Genomic DNA, 21,737 nt, shown 5'->3' on the forward strand with positions numbered 1-21,737 from the left:
TGTGAACAGACTTTTATGAGCGAGGTGACAGACTTCCCGAGCCCCAGGGCCTGAGTGTCTGGAGGGAGAGGTGGAGTCGGAACCGGGGTCTGTACAGTGAAACCTGATTGGATCTAAATGGATGCGACTGGAAAATGGGCAGGTGGAAGCGCGAACTGGATGAGGGCCGAGGAAAGACCTGGGCCCGGTGCCCCAAGGACGGTCTGTCCTCAGTTTCCCGGCGCAGACTTCGGGAGGTGGGGGAAGGCAGGATGCGGCGGGGGTGCTAATGGACCAGGCCTTGGCAGAGGCGCGTTCTGGGCAGGATCGAAGTCCTCCCATCCGCCCTGTGGCCGGAGGGAACCAGACCATTAGTAGGCCCAGCAGAGATGTCTGGAGCCGGGCCGGCCCGCAAGAGCGGGGTGACCTCAGGTTCTTCCAGCGATGGGGTGGGGGAAGGACCTCTCAGGTTGGGGTTTTAATGTCTTGTCCCTTTAAGGGATGGTTGAAGGAAAAGAGAAAAGTAAGAACAGTCCCTGGCGGGGTAGGGTTGGGGGAAGAGGGGCCCGGGGGATTTGGAAAATGGGTGGGGGTCCTTTAAGGCAAGGGTCCAGTGGCGGCTGGTGGCAACTTGCCTTTAAGAGGGGGCGGGGCGTCCGTTGGGTCCCGCCTCTTCGGGGGTCCCGCCTTTAGGGCGCTGTTCTGGGCCTCCCTGCAGATGGGGGTGTGGCAGGGCCTGCGGGGGCGGGTCCGAGCTTGGAGTGGGCGGGGCCGGGCGCGCCGCTCCAAGCTGAGTCTCCCGGCGGCGGGCGGCGGGGACCGGGCGCGGCGGGGACCGGGCGCAGCGGCGGCGGCGGCGGCGGCGGGTTCGGCGGGAGCAGCATGGATTGGGGCACCGAGCTGTGGGTGAGTCCGATCGGCCCGGCTCCAAGTTCCTCCCTTTCTGGAGTCCAGACCCCCTCCTCCTTTGCTTCTGCAAGACCTTAGTGGGGGCTCGGCGCTTTCCCCTTCAGAGACCCCTGGAGTCCCCGCTTTTCGCCTTTTCTCGGAGTTTCCCAGGGCGTTTCAGGACGTCCAGGATGAAGGGCGACCTTGCATGAGCGTACTAGAGAAACTGAGTACGGGGTTCAGAGTGAGGAGGGCAGAACTCCTGGGACCAGGCCGGGACGCCCGGGTGAGGTCACCTATTTTGAGCACCCTGGCTGGGCGGCCGGCTTATCTTACGGCCCCTGGGTCCCTGCCCGCCGCCCGCCTGTCCGGCTTGGGCGGGGGAGGGGACCCCCTGGCCACTTTCAACCCCACGTGGGACCTATAAGTTCTGACCGCCCTTTCGGCGCCTCCGATCAACACCTTGGGGCTTGGGACGCTCTAGGGGGGAGGGGCCGCCCCTAGGCAGCCTCTAACCTCAGCTCTGGAAGCCCCAGGAATTTCCCCTTATCCTAGTCGGGACCTCTGACCTCTCCTTTTTATGGGGGCGGTGGCATCCCTGGGTTTCTGGGTGCAGCGGGGTAACTAGATTCCTTCTCCCACAACTCTGAAATTTCTTTTGAAATTGTAGTGGAGTCAGTGGGGGGAACCAAATCACATATTGGGGGGACCCCGGGAAGCATGGCGACCCGGGTAACATGGTGCCTGTCTCCTGGACGTTCTGGGGCCCCCCAAACTGCGGTAAACCCTGCCCCTCTGGTCCTGACTCACGCCGGGCCGGCCGGATTTTCCGGAATCTTGGGAGGGGGGATTAGGGGAGCCGGGGCTGGGGGGAGTGGCTCAGCCCCATTCCACACCCCTCTTGGCGGTCTGGAGACGGGGACCCTGTAGTCCGGCTGGGGCCCCGCCTCTGTTCCCTGGCCCTTCCCGGGAAGGGGAGGGGGTTCCCGCCGGTTTCCTGCCTCCCCCTCCGGCGCCGCGCGGGGGCGGACCCGGGAAGCCACACCTTCTCCTAGCTCAGAGCCTTGAGGCTTCTCTGGCGCCTGGTCCTCCGGCGGTGGGGTCCCAACGTGGTGATCCCGAATCCTCCACCCGCTTCCAGGATCAGTTTGAGGTGCTCGAGCGGCACACGCAGTGGGGGCTGGACCTGTTGGACAGATATGTGAAGTTCGTGAAAGAGCGGACCGAGGTGGAGCAGGCTTACGCAAAGCAGCTGAGGTGAGACCCTAGGGTGGACCCGCCTGGGGCTGGGGGAGGCTTTTGGAGCGCTGGGGGCTCAGGCTTTCTGCCTCTCTCCATTAGGAGCCTGGTGAAGAAATACCTGCCCAAGAGACCCTCCAAAGATGACCCAGAATCCAAGTAAGGATGGAGAGGAATGGCCAAGCTAGATTTGGGGGGCCCCGGGGGTTTGGTCTCACTTCCTGGCCCTCTTGTTCAGTTCTCACCCGATCCGGATCACCTGTGCCGGAACCTTAATTCCACTATTTTCCAACCCCACGACTTGGGGCAATTGACTTGAGTTTTGCTTTTGCGTCATGTATTAAGTGAGTGAGGTTCCAGCAGTTACTAACCCAGTGCCTCTAGGTAACTGACCTGCATTTTATGCCTGTTTTCCTCACCTTTGAAACAGGATGATGAGGACGATGATGATGGCCTTTAGGGCTCCTGCGGTCATTAACGGAGATAGTGCGTAGTTACATAATCCAAAAAGCTCTAGAAATCAGAAGATTGTTTTGGTACTCCGTTAGGCAGCAACTTCTGACCTCACTTAATGGTCCTCACATCCTTGGTTTTTATTCCACTTCATGTGACTAGTAATACCTCTCACTGCAAAAAATATTTATAGTGTTTGGTTACAGGATGCAGCCCCTGATCCCACTGGGGGGACGCATAAAAGATGGCATAAGCATTATATTCTCTTTCTAAACTTGAAAAATTCTGAGTTCCGAAACGCATCCCAGTTAAGGGCTTGGGATAAGGGACATGGACCAGAATTTATGGTTGCTTCCAGGAGGAATGTATTGGGGCTTACCCTTTTCCATGATGGAGGTGGTTCCTGGAGCATCTGGCTCCTGAGGGATGGGGGGTGGGTGCCTAACCCCGGCTCACCGCCCCCGCTCATCTTGCCCCAGGTTCAGCCAGCAGCAGTCCTTCGTGCAAATTCTCCAGGAGGTGAATGACTTTGCGGGCCAGCGGGAGCTGGTGGCCGAGAACCTCAGCGTCCGTGTGTGTCTCGAGCTGGCCAAGTACTCACAGGAGATGAAACAGGAGAGAAAGATGGTGAGTGGTTCCCTCTCTGGGTCTTCCAAGGACCGCTACCTCAACCCAGGGGAACCTAACCATTTCTGTTTGCACAGCACTTTCAGGAGGGCCGCCGGGCTCAGCAGCAGCTGGAGAGTGGCTTCAAACAGCTGGAGAATGTGAGTTTGTGGCCACGGAGAGGGTAACTGGCTCCTGGATCTGCCTGTGTTGTCTGGCCCCGAGCCCTTCTTGTCTCCTATGGGTTTCCAGCTTGCCTGTTGCACTCCCCCTCCCCCATTTGCTGATGATGTTCCCCCATCCCTGCCCCAGTCTCTGAAACCTTGCTTTCTTACCAACTCTCTCCCTTCTGGTTGTGTCCCCGGCAGAGCAAGCGGAAGTTTGAGCGGGACTGCCGGGAGGCTGAAAAGGCAGCCCAGACCGCTGAGCGACTTGATCAGGATATCAATGCCACCAAGGCTGACGTGGAGAAGGTACCTGTGAGCTCTGGGATGGGCTTGGAGGTCCGGCTGGGAGGGAGCCCGAACCTGACAGCGACCCCTGCCTCCCTGTTCCTCAGGCCAAGCAGCAAGCCCACCTGCGAAGTCACATGGCAGAAGAAAGCAAAAATGAGTACGCAGCCCAGCTGCAGCGCTTCAACCGAGACCAGTCCCACTTCTACTTTTCCCAGATGCCCCAGATATTTGATGTGAGTATTCCAAGCCCCCAGACCACTCCCTGAAAGACCCAGAAAGTTAACCAACTCTTACACATTTGTCAAAACTGTAGCGGCAAGTCCTGATCTCTAAATCAAAAAGGAACTAGAAATGACAGTGTGCTCTGTCTTCACTCAGACTGCTTTTTTTACGCCAGAGGTGGCTTTCATGTTTTTGGGAACTCCTATGCATTCTGCTAAGCCCCAGCTCTAACAGCCCCTCTGAAAGGCCTCGAATTTGCTGTCTTCTGCTTTAGCGTCTACACTGCACTCCATCTTGCGATAGGTAGTATCTGGGTTGGATCTGCTGTCTGTTCAAAGTCCTGGCTTCATTGTCCCCTCCTTTGAGAAGCCTTTCCTGACTCCCTAGGCAAGGCAAGAGCTCCTCACACTCCCCTCTCAGATCTCCTGTTGCATGTCTCTCCTCTGGCCACCCGGGGCTGGAAGTCCCTGTTTGATTTTGGTTTTTTGTTGTTGTTGTTGTTTTTAGAGAGTTTATTTATTTATTTGACAGAGATCACAAGTAGGCAGAGAGGCAGGTGGAGAGAGAGGGGGGAAGCAGGCTCCTTGCTGAGCAGAGAGCCCGATGCGGGGCTCGATCCCAGGACCCTGAGATCATGACCTGAGCCAGAGGCAGAGGCTTAACCCACTGAGCCACCCAGGTGCCCCTGATTTTGTGTTTTCCCCACCCGACTGGGCTCGGGGCTGGGGCCAGTGTGGAGCCCCATCACGTCTGCAGACTGAATCATGGCCCCTGGCCCCACGCATGTGCTGCTGTCTCTGCCTCTGCAGAAGCTGCAGGACATGGACGAGCGGCGGGCCGCCCACCTGGGGGCCGGGTATGGGCTCCTGTCGGAGGCCGAGCTGCAGGTGGTGCCCATCATCGCCAAGTGTCTGGAGGGCATGAAGGTGGCTGCGGATGCCGTGGATGCCAAGAACGTGCGTGTCGGGTCCTGGGCGAGTGGGCTGGCAGGTGGGCGGTAGCAGGACCCGGGCCCTAGTCCTGCCCCTGACTGTTTCCTGGCCACCCTCCCCACCCCTCCTCACAGGATTCCCAGGTCCTAATCGAGCTGCACAAGTCAGGCTTTGCCCGCCCTGGTGACGTGGAATTCGAAGACTTCAGCCAGCCCATGAACCGCGTGCCCTCAGACAGCAGCCTGGGCACCCCCTCCGATGGACGGCCTGAGCTCCGAGGCTCGGGTCGCAGCCGTGCCAAGCGCTGGCCCTTCAGCAAGAGGAACAAGGTGGGGACCGGGGCCCTCGGGAAGGGGAGTGTGAGTGGGGACAGGGGGGCCCCCACTGAGTCCGCCCCAGCCGCCGGGACGCTGAGTCCCGGGCAGGGATTTTCCTCTTGGCCGCAGGCCCAGGCTGGAGGGAAGGGAGGCGGCCCGGCTATTGGCCTGGGCGTCCCCCAAGGCTGAGGGGGTGCAGGGAGGGGCCTGTGGCGTCTGTCTGCTGCTTCTTGGGACGCTGGGAGCAGACCTGCTTCTGGGATTCAGGGCTGGATGAGGGCTTAAGATACTTGTCTTCAGGACTACCCTGGAGTCTCTCTTGATCCTGCCAGTGGGTCCTTGGGCCCCTGACCCTCAGGCTGTTTTTTCTTAAGATTTTTGGCTTATGACATCAAACATATACCTGGACCCCCCTGATTTATACCTTAGACACCCCCTAAGTTTACATCCCATGACCCGTTACATACTTCTGATCCCTCTTGACGTAAAATGGGTACCTCTCTGTAGTCACAAGGCTCCCCGAGCTTCAACCCACCTGTAACCGTGCTGACACTTCATGCCTTCTACCTTTCTCAGCTTGCCTCCAACCTCTGTGGCCGTACCCCTGTCTGAGATCTTGATTCCCTGAATGCATCTCCCTGTTCCTTCTAGACTGTGAGCCCGGAAAGCTGGGTGGATAGAACCCTGAGCCTCCCTGTGCGCTCCTTACCCCCAACCCCCGTGCTAGGTGCTGCAGACAGAACCCGAGGGATGGGTGACGTAGGCGGTAGGGAGGGGTCTGGCCTTCTGGCTCACAGTCTAATGCCCTCCCCACCACCTCCCGGATTTTTGTGTTGCTCTCTGCATGCACTTTCTATGTGTGATTGTGCATCTTGAGTTGTGGTTTTCTTACCGTTTTTTTTTTTCCTTTTCTTTTCTCCATTTTGTTTTTCTTTGTTCTTTATGATGTCCGTCTGTCCATCCGTCCTTCTTCTCTACATGCTCCCACCCCTCCTGACCCACCCCCTCTCCTGCCCCCGCCGGTAGCCACGCCCCCCTCCCCTCTCCCCCCTGGGGGGCCCCCTGCCCTGGGCATTGCCTAACGGACCCCCATCCCCCCGCTCCGGCCTCGACCCTTTGGCCATACTGAGTGAGATCAGTAAGTCAGTCAAACCGCGGCTAGCATCCTTCCGCAGCCTTCGAGGCAGCCGTGGGGTAAGTGAAGCCTCCGGGGGAGGAGGGGGCGGCCCCAGCCCGCCCAGTGCCGGGTGGCGGGACCCTGGGCTCACTTCCTGCTGCGGGCTGGGCCCCCTCCTCCGGTTGCCAGACCCGGACCTGCTTTGCTCTGTGCATGGCCTTGCCCCCCAAGAACCTTGGGTGGGGAGGAAGGTGGACTTGGTATGTCTTTGCACTGTCTTAGAGCCTGGAAGCTGAGAATCCCTGATCCCAAACTCAGTCTTCTTCCCACCTTGCAGACAGTGGTGACCGAGGATTTCAGCCACTTGCCCCCAGAACAACAGAGAAAACGGCTTCAGCAGCAGCTGGAAGAACGGAATCGTGAGCTCCAGAAGGAGGTCGACCAGAGGTAAGGTTGGGGACAGGCAGGGAACAAAATAAAAGAATAACCGAATTATACTGAAATGGTAGTCCAAGCTCTCCCCAGCAAGCCCCAGGCCCTGGTGGTTTTATAGGTGATTCCTCCCACACTTAAAAGGAAACCCTTAACTTCCCCTCCTGCAGCAAACAGAAAAAGAGTGAAAGCTGCCAACTCAGTCAGAGGCGGGTGGAATGACTTCCTGTATCAGTGAGAATTCAAGAAATTCAAATTCTGGACCCATTTTCCTTCACTTAGGATCTTAAATGCAGAATCCTAGCCAGACAGATCCGATGATATATTTAAAAAATAACGTTTCATGTGAAGGGGATGGTCGCACCTCAGCGCAGATGTACTGAGCGCCATGGAACCGTCCACTTAGATGCGGTTCAAGTGGGAACTTTCGCATTAGTGCCTTTTACCCGTAATAAAAACGTAGTTTTTTAAAAAAGACGAGTCATGATCCATTGGATGTTATTCCAGTAATGAAAAGATGGCTCAATATAAAAACACCTGTTCCTCTCATTCACTACGCTAATTGGCTAAAAGAAAACAACAACATGATTATCTGTTTAATAACTCAAACACTTAAAATATTCACAATAAAAAAATCTGCCAGGTTAAAAAAAAAATCTGTACTCACTTCTTCCAATCAACAAGATCCTCCTCCCAGTCCTCTTAAATCATAGGAATGACATTTTGCTACTTTTGGATGGGCGGCCCAGTCCTGTTTTGCCATTGACGTGGAACCTCTTGGACAAAACTTATTGTATGAAGCTTTTGTTGGTGTGAAGTTCCATTCGGAACCTTGTAGTTCTTGAGTCTTTCTTTTTATTTTTTGTTTATTTTAAAGATTTTATTTATCAGAGAGAGAGGTCACAAACGATACGGAGGGGCAGAGGGAAAGGGAGAAGCAGACGCCCCGCTGAGCGGGGAGCCCGATGCAGGCGTGATTGCAGGACCCCGGGATCATTACTTGAGCAGAGGACAGAAGCTTAACTGGCTGAGCCCCCCAGGCGCCTCCTGAGTCTTTAGGATGTAGGGGTGAAGGGAGCATGCTGTGGAGTCTGTCCTTCAATGCCAGCTGTCCCACCTCTGCTTGTTTCCTCTTTTGTGGCCTGGATGTGACATTAGGACTGGAAAGAAGTGGACCCCACATTTGACATTCCAAGGTCTATGCTTGTGACTACTTCTGCGTGTGTATCTAGTCTTGGAGGAAACAGGAACTATTGCTAAGAACACCGAATACTGTGTGCCGTACACTATTTCAGATCCTTTACATAAGTTCACGGGCATTCCCCGGTTCTCCTGAGATTGGGAGCCGGGGCAGAATCCTGATGGTCTTGTTGGGGGCTGTACTTCTGATGGCTGGCACGGGGCCTGGTATGCAGTGGGTATAGCATGTATTCGAATGAACGGAGACGCCCTTCTCACTTTGCAGCCACTCACATGCGATCCATGCCTCATCATCCCCATTTTCCAGATTAGTGTCCCGAGACAGAGGTCAGTAACCTCACCCAGACTCACAGGCGAGGAAACGCCCAGGCTGGGATTCGAACCCAGGCAGTAAAGCGCTAGTGTTCGCAGTGTAAACACTGGCTTATCTTGCTCCTGGCTCCTGGAAGCCAAGCACTTATTTTTTTCCGCTGGTGAAGTCATACGGGACTGTCCTTTCTGATCTGTCTGTGTCATCCTAGAGAAGCCCTGAAGAAAATGAAGGATGTGTATGAGAAGACGCCCCAGATGGGGGACCCTGCCAGCTTGGAGCCCCGGATCACGGAAACCCTGAACAACATCGAACGGCTGAAATTAGAAGTGCAGAAGTATGAGGTCAGGGAAGACCCTGGGGAGGGGTGGGGGCCAGCGGGCCTAGCTGAGTCACTTCCTGGGGGGGTGGAGGGGGGACGGCGACAGGGAGGTGTTGGGTGGGGGTGGGGCTCCAGCTGCTTCTCATCACAGCCCTGGGTGTGCATGGGTGATCTCAGGAAGCCTCCAGTCCCAGAATGGGCTGACCCCGCAGCCTGCCCTGGAATTGACCGTGTGACTCCCTCTCAGGCTTGGCTGGCAGAAGCCGAGAGCCGGGTCCTGAGCAACCGGGGGGACAGCCTGGGCCGCCACACCCGGCCTCCAGACCCCCCAGCCAGTGTGCCCCCAGACAGCAGCAGCAGCAACAACAGTGGGTCACAGGATCCCAAGGAGAGGTGAGCGCGGAGGCTGGCCTGGGTCTGTCCCCACCACCTGGGGGGCCTGTCCTGACCTGCTTCGCTCTCCCCACCCAGCTCTGAGGAGCCCCTGTCCGAGGAGGGCCAGGATGCCCCCATCTACACGGAGTTTGACGAGGATTTTGAGGAGGAGTCGGCATCCCCCATAGGGCACTGTGTGGCCATCTATCACTTCGAAGGTGAGGCCCGCGTGTGGGTCCCATCGCCTGCGTCGGGGCTGGGCCGTCTTTTTGGCTGGGCTGTGTTTATCTTCACCGGAAGCAGATCTGAGCCCGCCGCCTCTCCCACGACAGGGTCCAGCGAGGGCACCATCTCCATGGCCGAGGGTGAAGACCTCAGTCTCATGGAGGAGGACAAAGGCGACGGCTGGACCCGGGTCAGGCGGAAACAGGGAGGTGAGGGCTATGTGCCTACCTCCTACCTCCGCGTCACGCTCAACTGAACCCTGCCACAGGCGGGAAGAAGGGGGCTGTTGGCTGCTGCTTCTGGGCCACGGGGGGCCCCAGGACCCACGCACTTTATTTCTGCCCCCTGTGGCTTCAGCTGAGACCTGTGTAACCTGCTGCCCCCTCCCCCCATCCCACTCCTCGTCCCAGAGGGACCCGCTGTGCCTTCCATATTGATGTACATACTCGTGTTTCAGATCTTTTCTTCCTGCCGCTGGGCTAGGGCCATTTTGTTTTATATAAAAAATTCTATAAAGCTTTCGGAGTTTGTGCCTTATTGGTAAATTTACAACCTGGGTTGGCATATGCAAATGCCAGCCTCCTTCCTGGCCACAGAGGGAATGAGGAAGGGGAGGTAAACTTGGGTACACCTTGGACATAACTTCCTCAGAGTTGTCTGTGACTTCAGTGTAGGGAGAAAAGCACCAAACATCCTTTCTGTGTTTACCGCAGCTTTACTGAGAAAAGGCAGTGTTGAGCACCTACTGTGTACCAGGCATTCTCCACCCATGCTATTTGAACACTGAGCTTTAATTAATCCCTTGTGACAACACCTGAAAAGTACACAGCCTCACTTTTATGTTGAAGGCAGGCCAGAGAGGTTGAGCCATTTGCTAGAAGTCACACAGCTCGTAAGCATTTGCATCTGGCTTCTGAGTACGAGATCTGCAAGTTCTTACCATTAAGAGTGTATGTTCCCCATTTGTCAGATATGTGCTTGGGGCTGGGAGGTGGGATAGGGCCTCCAGACACCTGGGTTTTCTAGTGTGGGGGAGGAGGCTGTCCCTCACCCTAAGATCCATGTGCCTTTTGGTGGAGTGGTGTGGGTTTTTGCAAATCTCCCCTTCCCCCTTGTGTAAGGCAGAATCTGGGTTCCCACTGCACTTGGCTATGTGCACAGCTTGGGGCAACTTCCTTGGTGTCTGCAGGGGGGTTTCCATAGCTTGGGTGTCCCAGTATGAAGAAGGGGGTTTGTGCTTTCAAACATCCGGCTCCAGGCGCTGTGAAAGGACACTGAGGACGCGCTGGAACTTCTCTAGACGTGCGTCTTGTGGCGCCCCGACTCCTCGGCTTCCCCAGAGGAGCCTCTGCACGAAGCCTGTGGTCAGGGCCTCCCTCAGCTGCGGGTTCGGCCGGAATCCTGGGGGCGGGGCCAGGCGGGCTGGAGGCGGGGCCAGGCTCCGGCTCGCCCCACCCTACACCTGCCTTCTGGCCTTAGAACTTTGTCCCAGCTGGGACTGTAGGGACTCTGCCCCGAAGCTCTACACCACGGGGCGGGGTTGACGGGGAGGGGGCTCTCGGGGTGTCCGCAGGACTGGGGGTGGGATGGCCAAGGGGCTCGGTGGAAGCAGGCTCTGCCAGGGTGCATGGGGGCAGTCCGTTCCAGTGCGCGAGGCCGGGTGGGTGGTGGGGGGGGGGGCCCTTAGGGGCTGTGCCTGGGGACGGAGCCACTTGGGAGGCAAGATTTGGAGTCTGGGCTGCCCAGTGCGACACATTTTGGGGGGAGACAGAGCCACGTTGGAGTGAGAGGCGTGCTTAGGTCGCCAGCGAAAGCGGAATAAGCCAGGTTGGGGATTCGGGAGGCTGGGCTGCCCAGGACGGGAGGAAGGGTTTGGCTCTGAATGCAATGGCGGGGGCTGGGGGGAGGGCGCTGTTCTACCAGGTTGAAGGACTGACTCATTTTGGAAAGAGCTAGGCATTGTTGGAGGGATCGAGATCCTCTGGGGGCAGGGTCGTTTCAGGTGGGAGCGGGAACGGGGTGGGGGCGGGGAGTGGGACTCTGTGGACGTGGCTCTGGGGCGGGGGGCCAACCCTTTTGGGGTGGAGAGCACTATTCCTGTCAACACTGTTGGCTGCGACTCGGACTCGGGGTGAGAGCTCCCCGGGGGCCGGGCCGTCCCGGCTTGGGTGGGGCTCCGGGAGGCGTGGCGGGAGGCTCTGGTGCCTGGCCTGGTGGGGTTTGGGGTGCTCGGTTAGAGCCTGCGGGGTGCTCGGGAAGTGGGGCCTTCTGGCAGCCGGGAGCAGAGGGGAGCACTCACCTCGTAGGCGCCGGGCTGCTGCCTCACGGAACTTGGGCGCATCCCGGGCCACCTGACGCGCCCGGTGCAGGGTGCGCAGCAGCCGCTCGCAGCTCTCGTCTAGCGGCCCCGGGAGTTCCTCGCCCTCCAGCAGGCGCACGGCCGGTGCCACGTGCGGCAGCGCCACCTCGCCCGGCTCGCAGGGGCCTGTGCGGGGAAGGGCTCTGAGCTAGGCTTGGGGCCGAAGACGCGGCCAGAGTGAAGAGGGTGGGAGACTGGGTCGAGGCGGACCGTAGCAGCAGAAGCCCAGAAACACTGGTTCCAGCCTAGCTTGGAGCAGCAGGCCCGGGTCAGCGCGAGGACTGGGGCGGGGGCGGGGCCTAGGGTTCGGGCCCCAGGGCAGAGCCGGACGCGAAGGGCGGGGCCTAGAGCGAAGAGGGCGGAGCCGATGGTGAACTGACTTGACGTGCGGGGCCTAGAGCGGGATTAGGATTCAGTTTAGAGCTGGTGTGCGGCGCCAAGGGCCGCCACTCACCCGCGCCCTCATCCAGTGCCCGCATCAGCGGCTTCAGCTCCTGCTCGAAGGCCAGCGCCGCCTCCGTGTGGCTCCTTCTGAGCTGGCGCCACGTGCGTTCCAGCCGGGACACCTGAGGGAGGAGCCCTGATCACGCTGTCTCTTCCCTCTTCCCCATCACCTGCCCTCGGGCTTCCACCTCATTTCTGCTCCCCACGCACCTGGGGCATGAGCAGGGCCCCCATGACCGCGGCCAGTCCAGGCAGGTCCCCGGCCGCCCCTGGCCGCAGCGCCAGGGCCAGCTCCACCAGGCCCCTCAGGGTGGCCGCGCGCTCCTCCAGCGGCCCCGCGCAGCCCAGCACCGCCAGCGCCCCGGCCAGCGCCAGCGCCTCGTGTCTGTGGAGGTGGAGAGCGAGGGTCTGGGGGCAGTGGAAGATTTGTAACTCGGAGGTGAGGGGCGTCGGGGCGGGGGGAAGCTTTGGCTATCTCCCCTCCTCCCTGGGGGGGTCCGTGAATGGGGGGAGGTTTGAAGGCCCTGGGGATTCCAAGCGGCTGGCTCACCTTTCCAGAAGTTCCAACCTCAAGCGATGCCCATGGGGAAGTGTGAGCAGCTCCAGGCCAGAGGCGACCCCCATGGCACACCGCTGAGCCTTGGTCACTCCTAGGAGGCCTGTAGCCTGGGCGGGGTTGGGGGGAGGTTAGCGGGGAGGTCAGCGGACGAGAATGAGTATATGGGTGTGAGGTGCTTTTGGGCCTTGGCCTGGCCTCAGCCCCTGTCTGGGGAGGAGTGGCCCAGTAGTCGACACACCTGGCAATCCACCAATAATAGGTGCAGGGCCGTGCTCCCAGGATGGTGCTCCAGGAATAGGTCACGGAGAGTACTCAGGACTCTCGGTTCCAGGGGCCGATTCTGGGGGCCCAGCAGGCAGAAGGGGTTGTTAGGGGGCCAGAAAGAGATCTCAGCCTCGGGTCTTACAAAACTTCTGTTCTCTTCCTCCTCCTCCTCACTGGCTTCCCACCATGGGGCCTCTGTCTCTGGGCCTGTGTGGCCCAGGGGGGTTCCTTGGGCACTGGGCACTCGGGGCACCAGCTCACAGTATGTTGGGGGGCATTCAGATGCCTCCCGCAGCACCAGTGAGGGTGTTCGAGGTGGCTTGGTTGGTGCCTTGGCATGAAGCTGCCCATCGGAGGCTCTGAGGCTGTCAACAACGGACCCCAGAGGAGACGGGGTCTTCAGCAGCCCGGGGTCACTACCCATCCGAGGGAGGGCGCACATGGGCACAGCGGAGGCTCCTAGGGGTCAAACAAGACGGAATGAAGGGGGTACACAGAAAAGATAGCTGGATGGGGTGGGCGACTTGATGGGTTACCCCCCCCCAAGTCAATAACTGTGTCTCTTGGACTTACAACTTCATCTATATAAATGCTACACACTTATCAGTGGTCTGAAAATGAACTTTCTTTAACACTTAGGTATGAATTCTGAATACTACAGTTTAAATGTGAATTCTTTGTTTGTTGCCCCTCTGACGTGCAAAACTAAAATAGAAAAAAAAAATTATTCAAAATTCACAAAACTCCAAAAGCATCGAAGAAACTACACTTATCAAACTTTCAAATGAAGTCTGTGGCATGGTTGCTTCTGAGGTTATCAGAACTTAAAGCTGCATCCAGACTATTGGGAGATGCTGTATTTACCAGCCATATAAATAGGCCCACTTATAGGGACTTAAAACCTTCCCATGGTTCTAGCTCATTCTGAGTGAAGGCCATAGTCCTCAGAGTAGTTAAAAAAAAAAAAAAAAAAAAAAAAAAAAAAGCCCCAGATCTGAGTCTCGGATAGTTCAGCTCCACTCACATCCTTTTGGTTGAATGAACAGTTCACATTCTTGTTTTGGCCCCAGGACCTTTGCACTGCCTGTTCCTTCTGCCGGGGTCACTCTTACCACCCCCAGATAGTCACATCATTTCCTCCTTCACCTCTTTCAAATCTTTCTTCATGTGGCCTGTCCTGACTACTACTTAAAATTATAATACTCCCATCCACCTAGTCCTAATCTCCCTGACTCTGTTTTACTTTTAACTTTTACCCCAAAGCAGACTCATTTTTGTTGTCAATGTCCATCTTCCTCCAGTAGGATGTTGGAACCACCGGGCAGAGGTCTTTGTCTTTCTATTGAGTGATACATGTCAGCACTTAGTACAGCAGCAGGCAGTGAGGCTTCAGGGTGAATGGGGAGTGGGGAGGCAGGGCAGATGGGGCAGACAGGGCATAAGGAAAAACCTCTTTTAAGTAGGATGGGTCAGCTACTTTGGGGAACTCAAGTTAAATGAGAAGGAGTCAGTCAGGAAACGATTAGGGGAATAGGTTTTCCCATGACCAGAATGGTGAGTGCAAAGACCCTGAGGCAGGAACAAGACTGGTTGGAGTGGGGTGCCTGGGTGGCTCAGTCATTAAGCATCTGCCTTCGGCTCAGGTCATGATCCTAGGGTCCTGGGATTGAGCCCCAAGTTGGGCTCCCTGCTCAGCGGGAAGCCTGCTTCTCCCTCTCCTACTCTCCCCCATCTTGTGTTCTCTCTCTCAAATAAATAAATAAAATCTTTTTTTTTTAAAGTCACCCATTTTAAGCCCCTACAAAAGTGTCTGTGAATTTCTTAATCACATGACAATTTTGAAAGTCTTTTTTATTTTATTTTATTTTATTTTATTTTATTTATTTATCTGATAGAGAGAGATCACAAGTAGGCAGAGAGAGAGAGGGAAGCGGACTCTCTGCTGAGCAGAGAGTCCAATGCGGGACTCCATCCCAGGATCCCGATATCATGACCTGAGCCAAAAGCAGAGGCTTAACCCACTGAACCACACGGGTGCCCTGAAAGTCTTTTTTAAAAAATGATTTTATTTATTTATTTGACAGAGACACAGCAAGAGAGGGAACACAAGCAAGAAGAATGGGAAAGGGAGAAGCAGGCTTCCTGCAGAGCAGGTAGCCCAATGCAGGGCTTAATCCTGGGATCCTGGGATCATGACCTGAGCCGAAGGCAGACGCTTAGTGACTGAGCCACCCAGGTGCCCCACAATTTTGAAAGTCTTATTGTCTCCAGTTTCCAAGAGCTTAAGTCATCTGTGCCGTATCAGTCAGGCAGTGAGTGGCAAAGCAATCTTGTGCTGTCCTGGTAGACCCTTACCTGGTTCAGAGTGGTCTTCTCTTGACCGCCCCATGTGCTCCAAACCTGCGGGCTGACTGTCACTCCACTTCCTAGCCCTGGGGGACAGAGAAGAGGGAGATGTGTAGTCCCACCCTGAGCAGGGCAGCCTCCACCGATGCCCAGAAAACCCTCTATCTAGGCACTCAGCACCAGCGGACCCCAATCAGGGTGCTCTATCCCAGGGGACACCTGACAGTGTCAGGAGACATCTTTCGGTTGTGGCAACTGGGGGTGGGGTGGAGAGGATTCTATAGGCATCTAGTAGAGACCAGGGGTGCTGCTCAATGTCCTACAATGCACAGCACAGCCCCCCTCGCCCCCCCCCATCAATCCAGACCCAAATGTCAGTATCGGTTAGTGCACAGGTGGGTATCAGGTGTCATTGGTGAGGTAGAGAGCCTATGATTACCTAGGCAGCTCTGACCGAGCTGGACTCTCTAGGAGGGTGTCCTCACTAAAACTGCGTCGAATGGGTCCGTGCCGTATCACAGGTCTGGAGGCCACAGCCCCTGTGGCCCGGGACAGTGGACGCTGCCCGATCACATAGCTGCGAACCAGGGAGGGCAGGCTTGGGAACCGTTCATCCTCCAGCTGGAAGAGGGCTGAGGGTCGGCCTGGCCGGGGATGCAGGGCCACGTGGAGCACCTCGAAGTGCAGGGCTGAGCCCTGCCAGCGGCAGGAGATGACCGGGCGGCCCACCCGGGACCCGGAGGCTCGAACCAAGAAGTCCCCGTCTTGCTGCAGGAGGGCCTCAGCCTTCTGGGGGTGGAGGACAGGAGGCAGGGGGCTTAGCCATCAGCCCAGATCTGCAGTTCTTGTGATTCCTCACCCCCACCCCCACACCCAAGAAAAGCCACCCCAGAGACCAGGTGGTTTCGCAGCAAACCATTTCCCAGTTTTCTCATGGGCACACCTCTGGAATACATTTCCCAGGCTCCCTTGCAGTTAGTCGTCATCTGACACGATCTGGCCAATAGGATGAGGCCGAACCACTGCTGGGAATGTGCAGACCTGGTTCACACAGCCCTCCTGCACAGGCCTACAGGTTCTGTCCCCTCCTATCAGGGGATGTCCCCCAAGGCCTTGTGGAAGGTAGAGCCACAGGCTAGAAAGAGCTTGGGTCTTGATTGACTTCTGGAGCTCCACATTCCCCACTCCTCAACTAGCTTGTACCGTAACATGAACAGCCCCAGAATATTGGCTGTGTTTAGCCAGGGACATCTCAGGGATGTTTGTTGCCGCTGCTAGCTAATACTGACTAATGCAACATCCAACCTGAGTAAATGCACAAGGCTTGGTGCACAGATGTGGCTTCAAAAAGTGCCATTTGCTGGATCCTTCCAAACTGATTGCAGCCTGGAAATCCTGTTATAAAAATGTTCAGGCAGTCTTATGCCAGCTGTAGTGGCCGGTGTGGAAACGGGCAGGGGCCACAGCACCAGAGGGAGGCAAAGCGGAGCTGGTGATGGGAACTGATGACTGAAAAATCCGTATGGTGCACACATGTAGCCTTTCCTACATGCCAGGCCCTGCTGTGGGTGTAAAACATATGAACTCATTTAATCCTTCGCCAAGGTTAAGCAGTAGATACCATCACACCCATTTTACAGATGGGGAGACCGAGGCCCAGGTAGGTCAAATACCTTGCCCAAGGGCATACAAAATGTAAGTTGTAGGGCTGGGATTTTTAACCACTAAGCAATAACGGACTCTCACAATTTGATTGGATGGCCAGGGTCCCAGGACTCCTGAGGGTGACAAATGAGTAAGATTTGGGTTGAGCGCGAGATATCAAGAGTGCACAACACTGACTGAGCACTGACTGTGTGCCAGGGCCTGTTCTAGACCCTGGAGACACAGTGATGAATGACGCCAAGGCTCTGCCCTGTGCGGGGTGGGGGGCTGGTAAGACACGTGACAATGAAGCACAATGAATGAACATGAATGAAGAAGATAGATAATGTCTAAGAGTAGTCACCGAAGGTGATAAAAGAGGGAGACGGGACCCTGATGGCCGCCGGTGCCTGGGACCCAGATGGAGAGATAAGCAAAGCCAAGAGTCCAGTCGGAGAGCATGCCACGGTACCAAGCAAGCTTCAAGACAGTCCCCAGACCCTCAGCCACTCCTTCCAATAGACCTTGGACCTTGGTCCTTCCCCCAGGACCCTAGCAGTCCCCAGAAGTCCCCAGTAGTTCAAGGGCGGGAGAGGTTCCCTATCAGAGGTGCTGAGGCCCTGCAGGAAGCGGAGATACCTGACGGGACAGGGGGCCGTGGTACCAGGGCTGGCTGGCAAGGTCCTCTCCATCCTGTAGCACCTGCATGGAGCTCTTGGGGGCAGAGGGTGCAGGGGCTGAACTCTGTACTTTCAACAGTCCTCAGTCTTCCACATCTGTAAAATGGGAAGAATTATTCCTGCTTCCTAAGCTTCCTGGGTGGCTGGGTCAGCCTTTCCATATTCCCCTTAGTTTTGGAGACAGTAGCCCACATCCTATCAACCGTAAAATGCAATTCTCTCTCTTTCTCTCTCTGTATTCTAACATACAAACATATTCTAAACATAAAACATAAACATATTCTAAATATATAACATATAAACATATTTTAAGTTAAACAAGTTACTCATAGAAATATATATACATTAGATTTTGTTTATATATATACATGCTAGATTCATATACATACATCATATAAATTAGGCTATGATTAACTTCAATTTAGAATTGGCTGTGATCTCATGGAAGCACTTGTGCATTCACTAGGATTCTTGCAAAGGGAGAAGACCTAGGCACTCCCTTCAAATGTAATGCAATTTACATGCCGATGATATGATGCTATATTTCAGAGAAAACTCATTACCTAATTCACTCAAACTAATATTTATGGGGCCCCCACCATGTGCCAGGTGCTGCTGGGCACCAGAGGCCCAGCAGTGAACAAAACAGGGGTATCCCTGCCCTTGGAGACCTGCTGTTCCAGTGGGGAAGACAGTAATTAAGAAAATAAATAAGGAGATGAAGGGGTAGATAGATCAGAAAGACGTAAGTGGGAAAATAAAGCCAGGGACAGAATATGAAAATTCAGTGGTGGAGATAAGATTTTCCATAGGGGGGCCGGGGAAGGTCTCAGTCAGTGACAACTTGGAGGATTTTGAGGGAGTGAGCCAGCTGGGCGAAAGAACATTCCAGGCCAGAGTGAATGTATTTGAGTAATCACTACCTTCTAATCAGTATGTGTACACACTCAAGAATTCCTAAGTTGTAAGAAAATCTAACCCATACGTGGCTTTCCAATGTAACACCATTTCTTTAAAAAATGTTATTATTTACTATTATATTTTAAAGTAAGCTCTGTGCCCAGCATGGGGCTCAAACTCACAACCCTGAGATCAAGAATCACATGCTTCACCGACTGAGCCAGCTAGGTGCCCCTCCGATGCAATACATTCTAAAGACATTAAAAAGTCATATTTTGTAGAAATGCCAGCAAACAGCAATTTGGCATTTGCAGATTCTTAAATTTTGGAGCCATGCGGTTTGTTATTATTATGGTCAAAAGTCAGGTCTCTGACATTTTGGGACTCCCTTGATATTGGCCTGGCCTCAGGCCCTGTGTGTCTCCAGTGTCTGGTGGAGAAAACCTGCCCTGGATGGGAGGGAAGCAGCAGGTCCGTTTCTCATTTCCTCCACCCCTAAGGGGTTCTGGGCCTGGTTGGGTGTGCAGGGAAACAGCACCAGGATTCTCTCATCCTGAGTCAGCAGGGCCTTGAGGGCCAGAAATGGGCAACAAGTTCCCAGGCCCGCCCCAGGTGCTGCATGCCTGAACACCAGGTGTGTCTCCTGGATGCCTGTGTACTTCCTGTTTGTCAGCTGGGCCAGGCCAGCCTCTGTCTTGAGTCCCCAGACGCCAGCTTCCTCTGTCTTGTGCCCTCTTTAGTGGGCACGCACATGGGCCACTCACAAGGCTCTGGTTGGTTTGGAGGAGGGGAGTTTGGATGAGGGGGGAGCGCAGAGTGGGCGCAGGTTAGACACAGGCCAAATAAACCCTCCTCCTGCCATTCATCCTTTGGAATAATTTCTGGATATTTGGGCAGGGGAGAGAGGAAGGGAACAGAATCAGGAAGAAAATGGGGTAGGGGCAGACATGGAGAAAAGAAGGGGGTTATTCATGCCCTGTAGACCACACCTATGTACACACATGTGAAGGGGGTCAACTATACACATGGACACGTGGACACAGTCGGACACAGGTACTCAAACATGACATTGAGCAAACACTGATTGGTTGAGCATTTACTATGTTCCAGGACCTGTTCTTGACCCTGGAGACCCAGTGATGAATGAGATCAAGGTTCTGCCCTGTGCTGTCCGGTGGGCAAGACAAACGATAAATAGCACACAACGAATGAAGAAGATAATGTCTACGAGAAATCACTGAAGACGATAAAATGGGAACGTGTGGTAAAGAAGACTGGAGGAGGCAGCTACTGTAAATAACGTACAGTCAGGAAGGTCTCTCCCACCAATGTCACCAGGTGACATTGGAGCTGAGCCCTCAGTAAAGGGAAGGAGACAGTCGCGCAAAGGTTCAGAGAAAGAGCAGTTTCAGACAGGAGATAGGGGGTGGGGTGGGGGATGGGCGGGTGCACAGCAAGCGCAAAGGCCCGGGGGTGAGACAGCATCAAGGAAGCCGTTGTAGCTGGAATGCACCGAGCAAGGAGCTGAGTGGACAGCGGCGAAGTCGGCAGGGAAGAAACCATTCTGGTGCACCCCAAATTCTCATGTTAGCGGGATGCCTTGGGGGTTACGGAAGGGTTTTAAATGAGGGAGGGGCGCGATCTGGTTTGTGGTTTAAAAAAGATTGTTCAGGCAAAGTGGGAACAGGGAGATTTTCGTGTTGCACAGGAAACACGCTTTGAGATGCACTCCCAGGTACGCCCAGGTACACGGACACGCGTGACGCACAGCACTCGGCGACCCTTCTACGTCCGCTGATGCTCTTGGACCTACACTCAGATTCTCTCTGCGAGCCAGTGGCCCCCCTGGAAAAGAGAGGACTCCCCTCCCACAGTAACCCCCGATCCTGGATATGCCTGGGGCCCCTCACTCACCTGGGCCGGGACCCGCGGAGCTGGTGACAGGCTGGGGCCAGGCCGAAGCCTGAGGCTCTACCGCTCCGGGACCTCCCTCCCCGCCCCAGCCGGCCCCACCTTCTCCGGCCGCACCCGCGGGTTCCCGAGTCAGTTCACCTGGCCCCGCCCCGGAGGACTCCGCCTCGGAAGGTGGCCTCTCAGGACACCCGCCCTCCTGTCTCCGCTCCACCCTCTTAGAACGCTTCTCGGCACTAACCACGCCCCTCTGAAAACCACGCCCACAGACCACGCCCCCTTGGGAAAATCCGTCTGCCCCTGCGGCCTAGAATGTCGCCTCGCTCCCATCGGTTGGCAACGCCCACACGCTCCTCGCCCCTCTTAGTCCCGCCCCTTAGCGCTCGGCTCCTCGGTTCCTCGCAGGCTGGTCCTAAGTACCCCGACCCCTTGGGACATGGGGAGGAGTGTTTCTCTCCTCACCCCCAGGGTTCCTCGAGGGGACAGAACGGCCCCTTACGGGCTCTCCTGCAGCGCGGGGTTGGCGGCTGCTGTGACGTAGAGGTGCGCTTCCTCCAGACCGTCCCCTTGGGTTTCCGGGAAGGGAACTCCAGTGCGTGTCGGGTTTTGTGGAGACGGATGCGGGAAAACACGACAGGCTTCCCCGTGTAACAGCGGGAGGGAGATGAGCTAACTCTGGGGGATTACGGCGTGGGAGACATTCAGGTGGTTTCCTTGGTGGGAGGAAGGAGGTGGGAGGGGGGCTTCCATCACGGTGCTTGGAGCAAGCAGGGAAAGGTTGGGGGAGTGGATCTGGAACGAAGGGAGGACGGTCTAGCCGCGTTTATCGAGGGCTCTGCGTGCCAGGACCGATCCGCTTCCTTGACCTGCTTCAACGCATTTGATTTTTACATCGACCTCTCAGTGAAGTAGGTGCTATTTCCATCACGTCCATTTTCCAGATGGAGAAACGGAGGCAGGGGGCAGCGAAGCCATTTGCCCAAGTTGACCGGCTTGGGAGTGGCGCAGACGGGATTCGTACCTGCAGCCCTGGAGCGTCATCCTGCCGTCCTCTCCTGCCTCTGTGCAGGCCCACGATCTCTGAGCCCTTCCGTGCTTCCAAATGGTGAAGGTTACCGGCACCCATTTTACAGATGAGGAAATGAGCGCCCGGGATGGTTGGAGATGAAAAGTTTCGGTGCCTGTGGGATCGCAGAGCTGGTGATTTCCAGGCTCGGCTTTCCCCCGCGCGAATGTGGAAGAGTCTCGAGGCTCAGGAAATGCTGGGGGGAGTGTCTTTTCCTTGACCTCCTCTCACCTAGTATTGGTTCGGTTGGAGGGTTGGGCGGTGGCGGGGGGGGGGGGGTATCTCCACTGAAAGAGACTAGCGCCCCCTAGTGATGAAAGAATTAAGAAAATCCAAGAGGGGTGCCTGGTGAGGCAGATGGGGGAGGGGAGTCTATGCAGCCTAGTGGGGTGGAGGTGGGGCGAGGGACCTTGTAGACAAAATGATTTCAGGTAGTGATGAGGTCTACGAAGGCTGTAAATGTTTGCCAAACGACTGGATTAATGAGCGACC

At 55.9% G+C, this 21,737-nt stretch overlaps 2 protein-coding genes across 7 annotated transcripts; one reads left to right on the forward strand and one right to left on the reverse strand.

The window, feature by feature from the left end:
• The first annotated feature begins 774 nt into the window (after positions 1 to 774).
• On the forward strand, positions 775 to 9,593 carry TRIP10 (thyroid hormone receptor interactor 10). Of its 2 annotated transcripts, XM_059388806.1 has the most exons (15): positions 775 to 885; positions 2,009 to 2,124; positions 2,209 to 2,265; positions 3,039 to 3,186; positions 3,264 to 3,326; positions 3,534 to 3,638; positions 3,725 to 3,853; positions 4,652 to 4,798; positions 4,909 to 5,103; positions 6,118 to 6,285; positions 6,546 to 6,655; positions 8,362 to 8,494; positions 8,720 to 8,865; positions 8,944 to 9,065; positions 9,180 to 9,593. In XM_059388806.1, exons 1-15 carry the CDS (start codon positions 862 to 864, stop codon positions 9,326 to 9,328), a joined length of 1,812 nt encoding a protein of 603 aa, XP_059244789.1. In that variant the 5' UTR covers positions 775 to 861; the 3' UTR covers positions 9,329 to 9,593. The 2 variants fall into 2 exon arrangements, with proteins under 2 accessions (XP_059244789.1, XP_059244790.1); XM_059388807.1 differs by lacking the exon at positions 6,118 to 6,285.
• On the reverse strand, positions 7,511 to 21,491 carry SH2D3A (SH2 domain containing 3A). Of its 5 annotated transcripts, XM_059388809.1 has the most exons (10): positions 20,183 to 20,293; positions 17,328 to 17,464; positions 15,484 to 15,833; positions 15,054 to 15,130; positions 12,673 to 13,157; positions 12,426 to 12,541; positions 12,086 to 12,260; positions 11,886 to 11,997; positions 11,372 to 11,557; positions 9,895 to 10,473 (listed from the first exon to the last, which is right to left on the reverse strand). In XM_059388809.1, exons 2-10 carry the CDS (start codon positions 17,394 to 17,396, stop codon positions 10,313 to 10,315), a joined length of 1,731 nt encoding a protein of 576 aa, XP_059244792.1. In that variant the 5' UTR covers positions 17,397 to 17,464; positions 20,183 to 20,293; the 3' UTR covers positions 9,895 to 10,312. The 5 variants fall into 5 exon arrangements, with proteins under 5 accessions (XP_059244793.1, XP_059244792.1, XP_059244791.1 ...); XM_059388810.1 differs by lacking the exons at positions 9,895 to 10,473; positions 17,328 to 17,464; positions 20,183 to 20,293 and adding exons at positions 7,511 to 8,368; positions 21,201 to 21,491; XM_059388808.1 differs by lacking the exons at positions 17,328 to 17,464; positions 20,183 to 20,293 and adding an exon at positions 21,201 to 21,491.
• Between the last annotated feature and the right edge of the window lie 246 nt (positions 21,492 to 21,737).

The sequence above is a fragment of the Mustela nigripes genome, chromosome 2, assembly GCF_022355385.1.
Source record: "Mustela nigripes isolate SB6536 chromosome 2, MUSNIG.SB6536, whole genome shotgun sequence".
NCBI lineage: Eukaryota > Metazoa > Chordata > Mammalia > Carnivora > Mustelidae > Mustela > Mustela nigripes.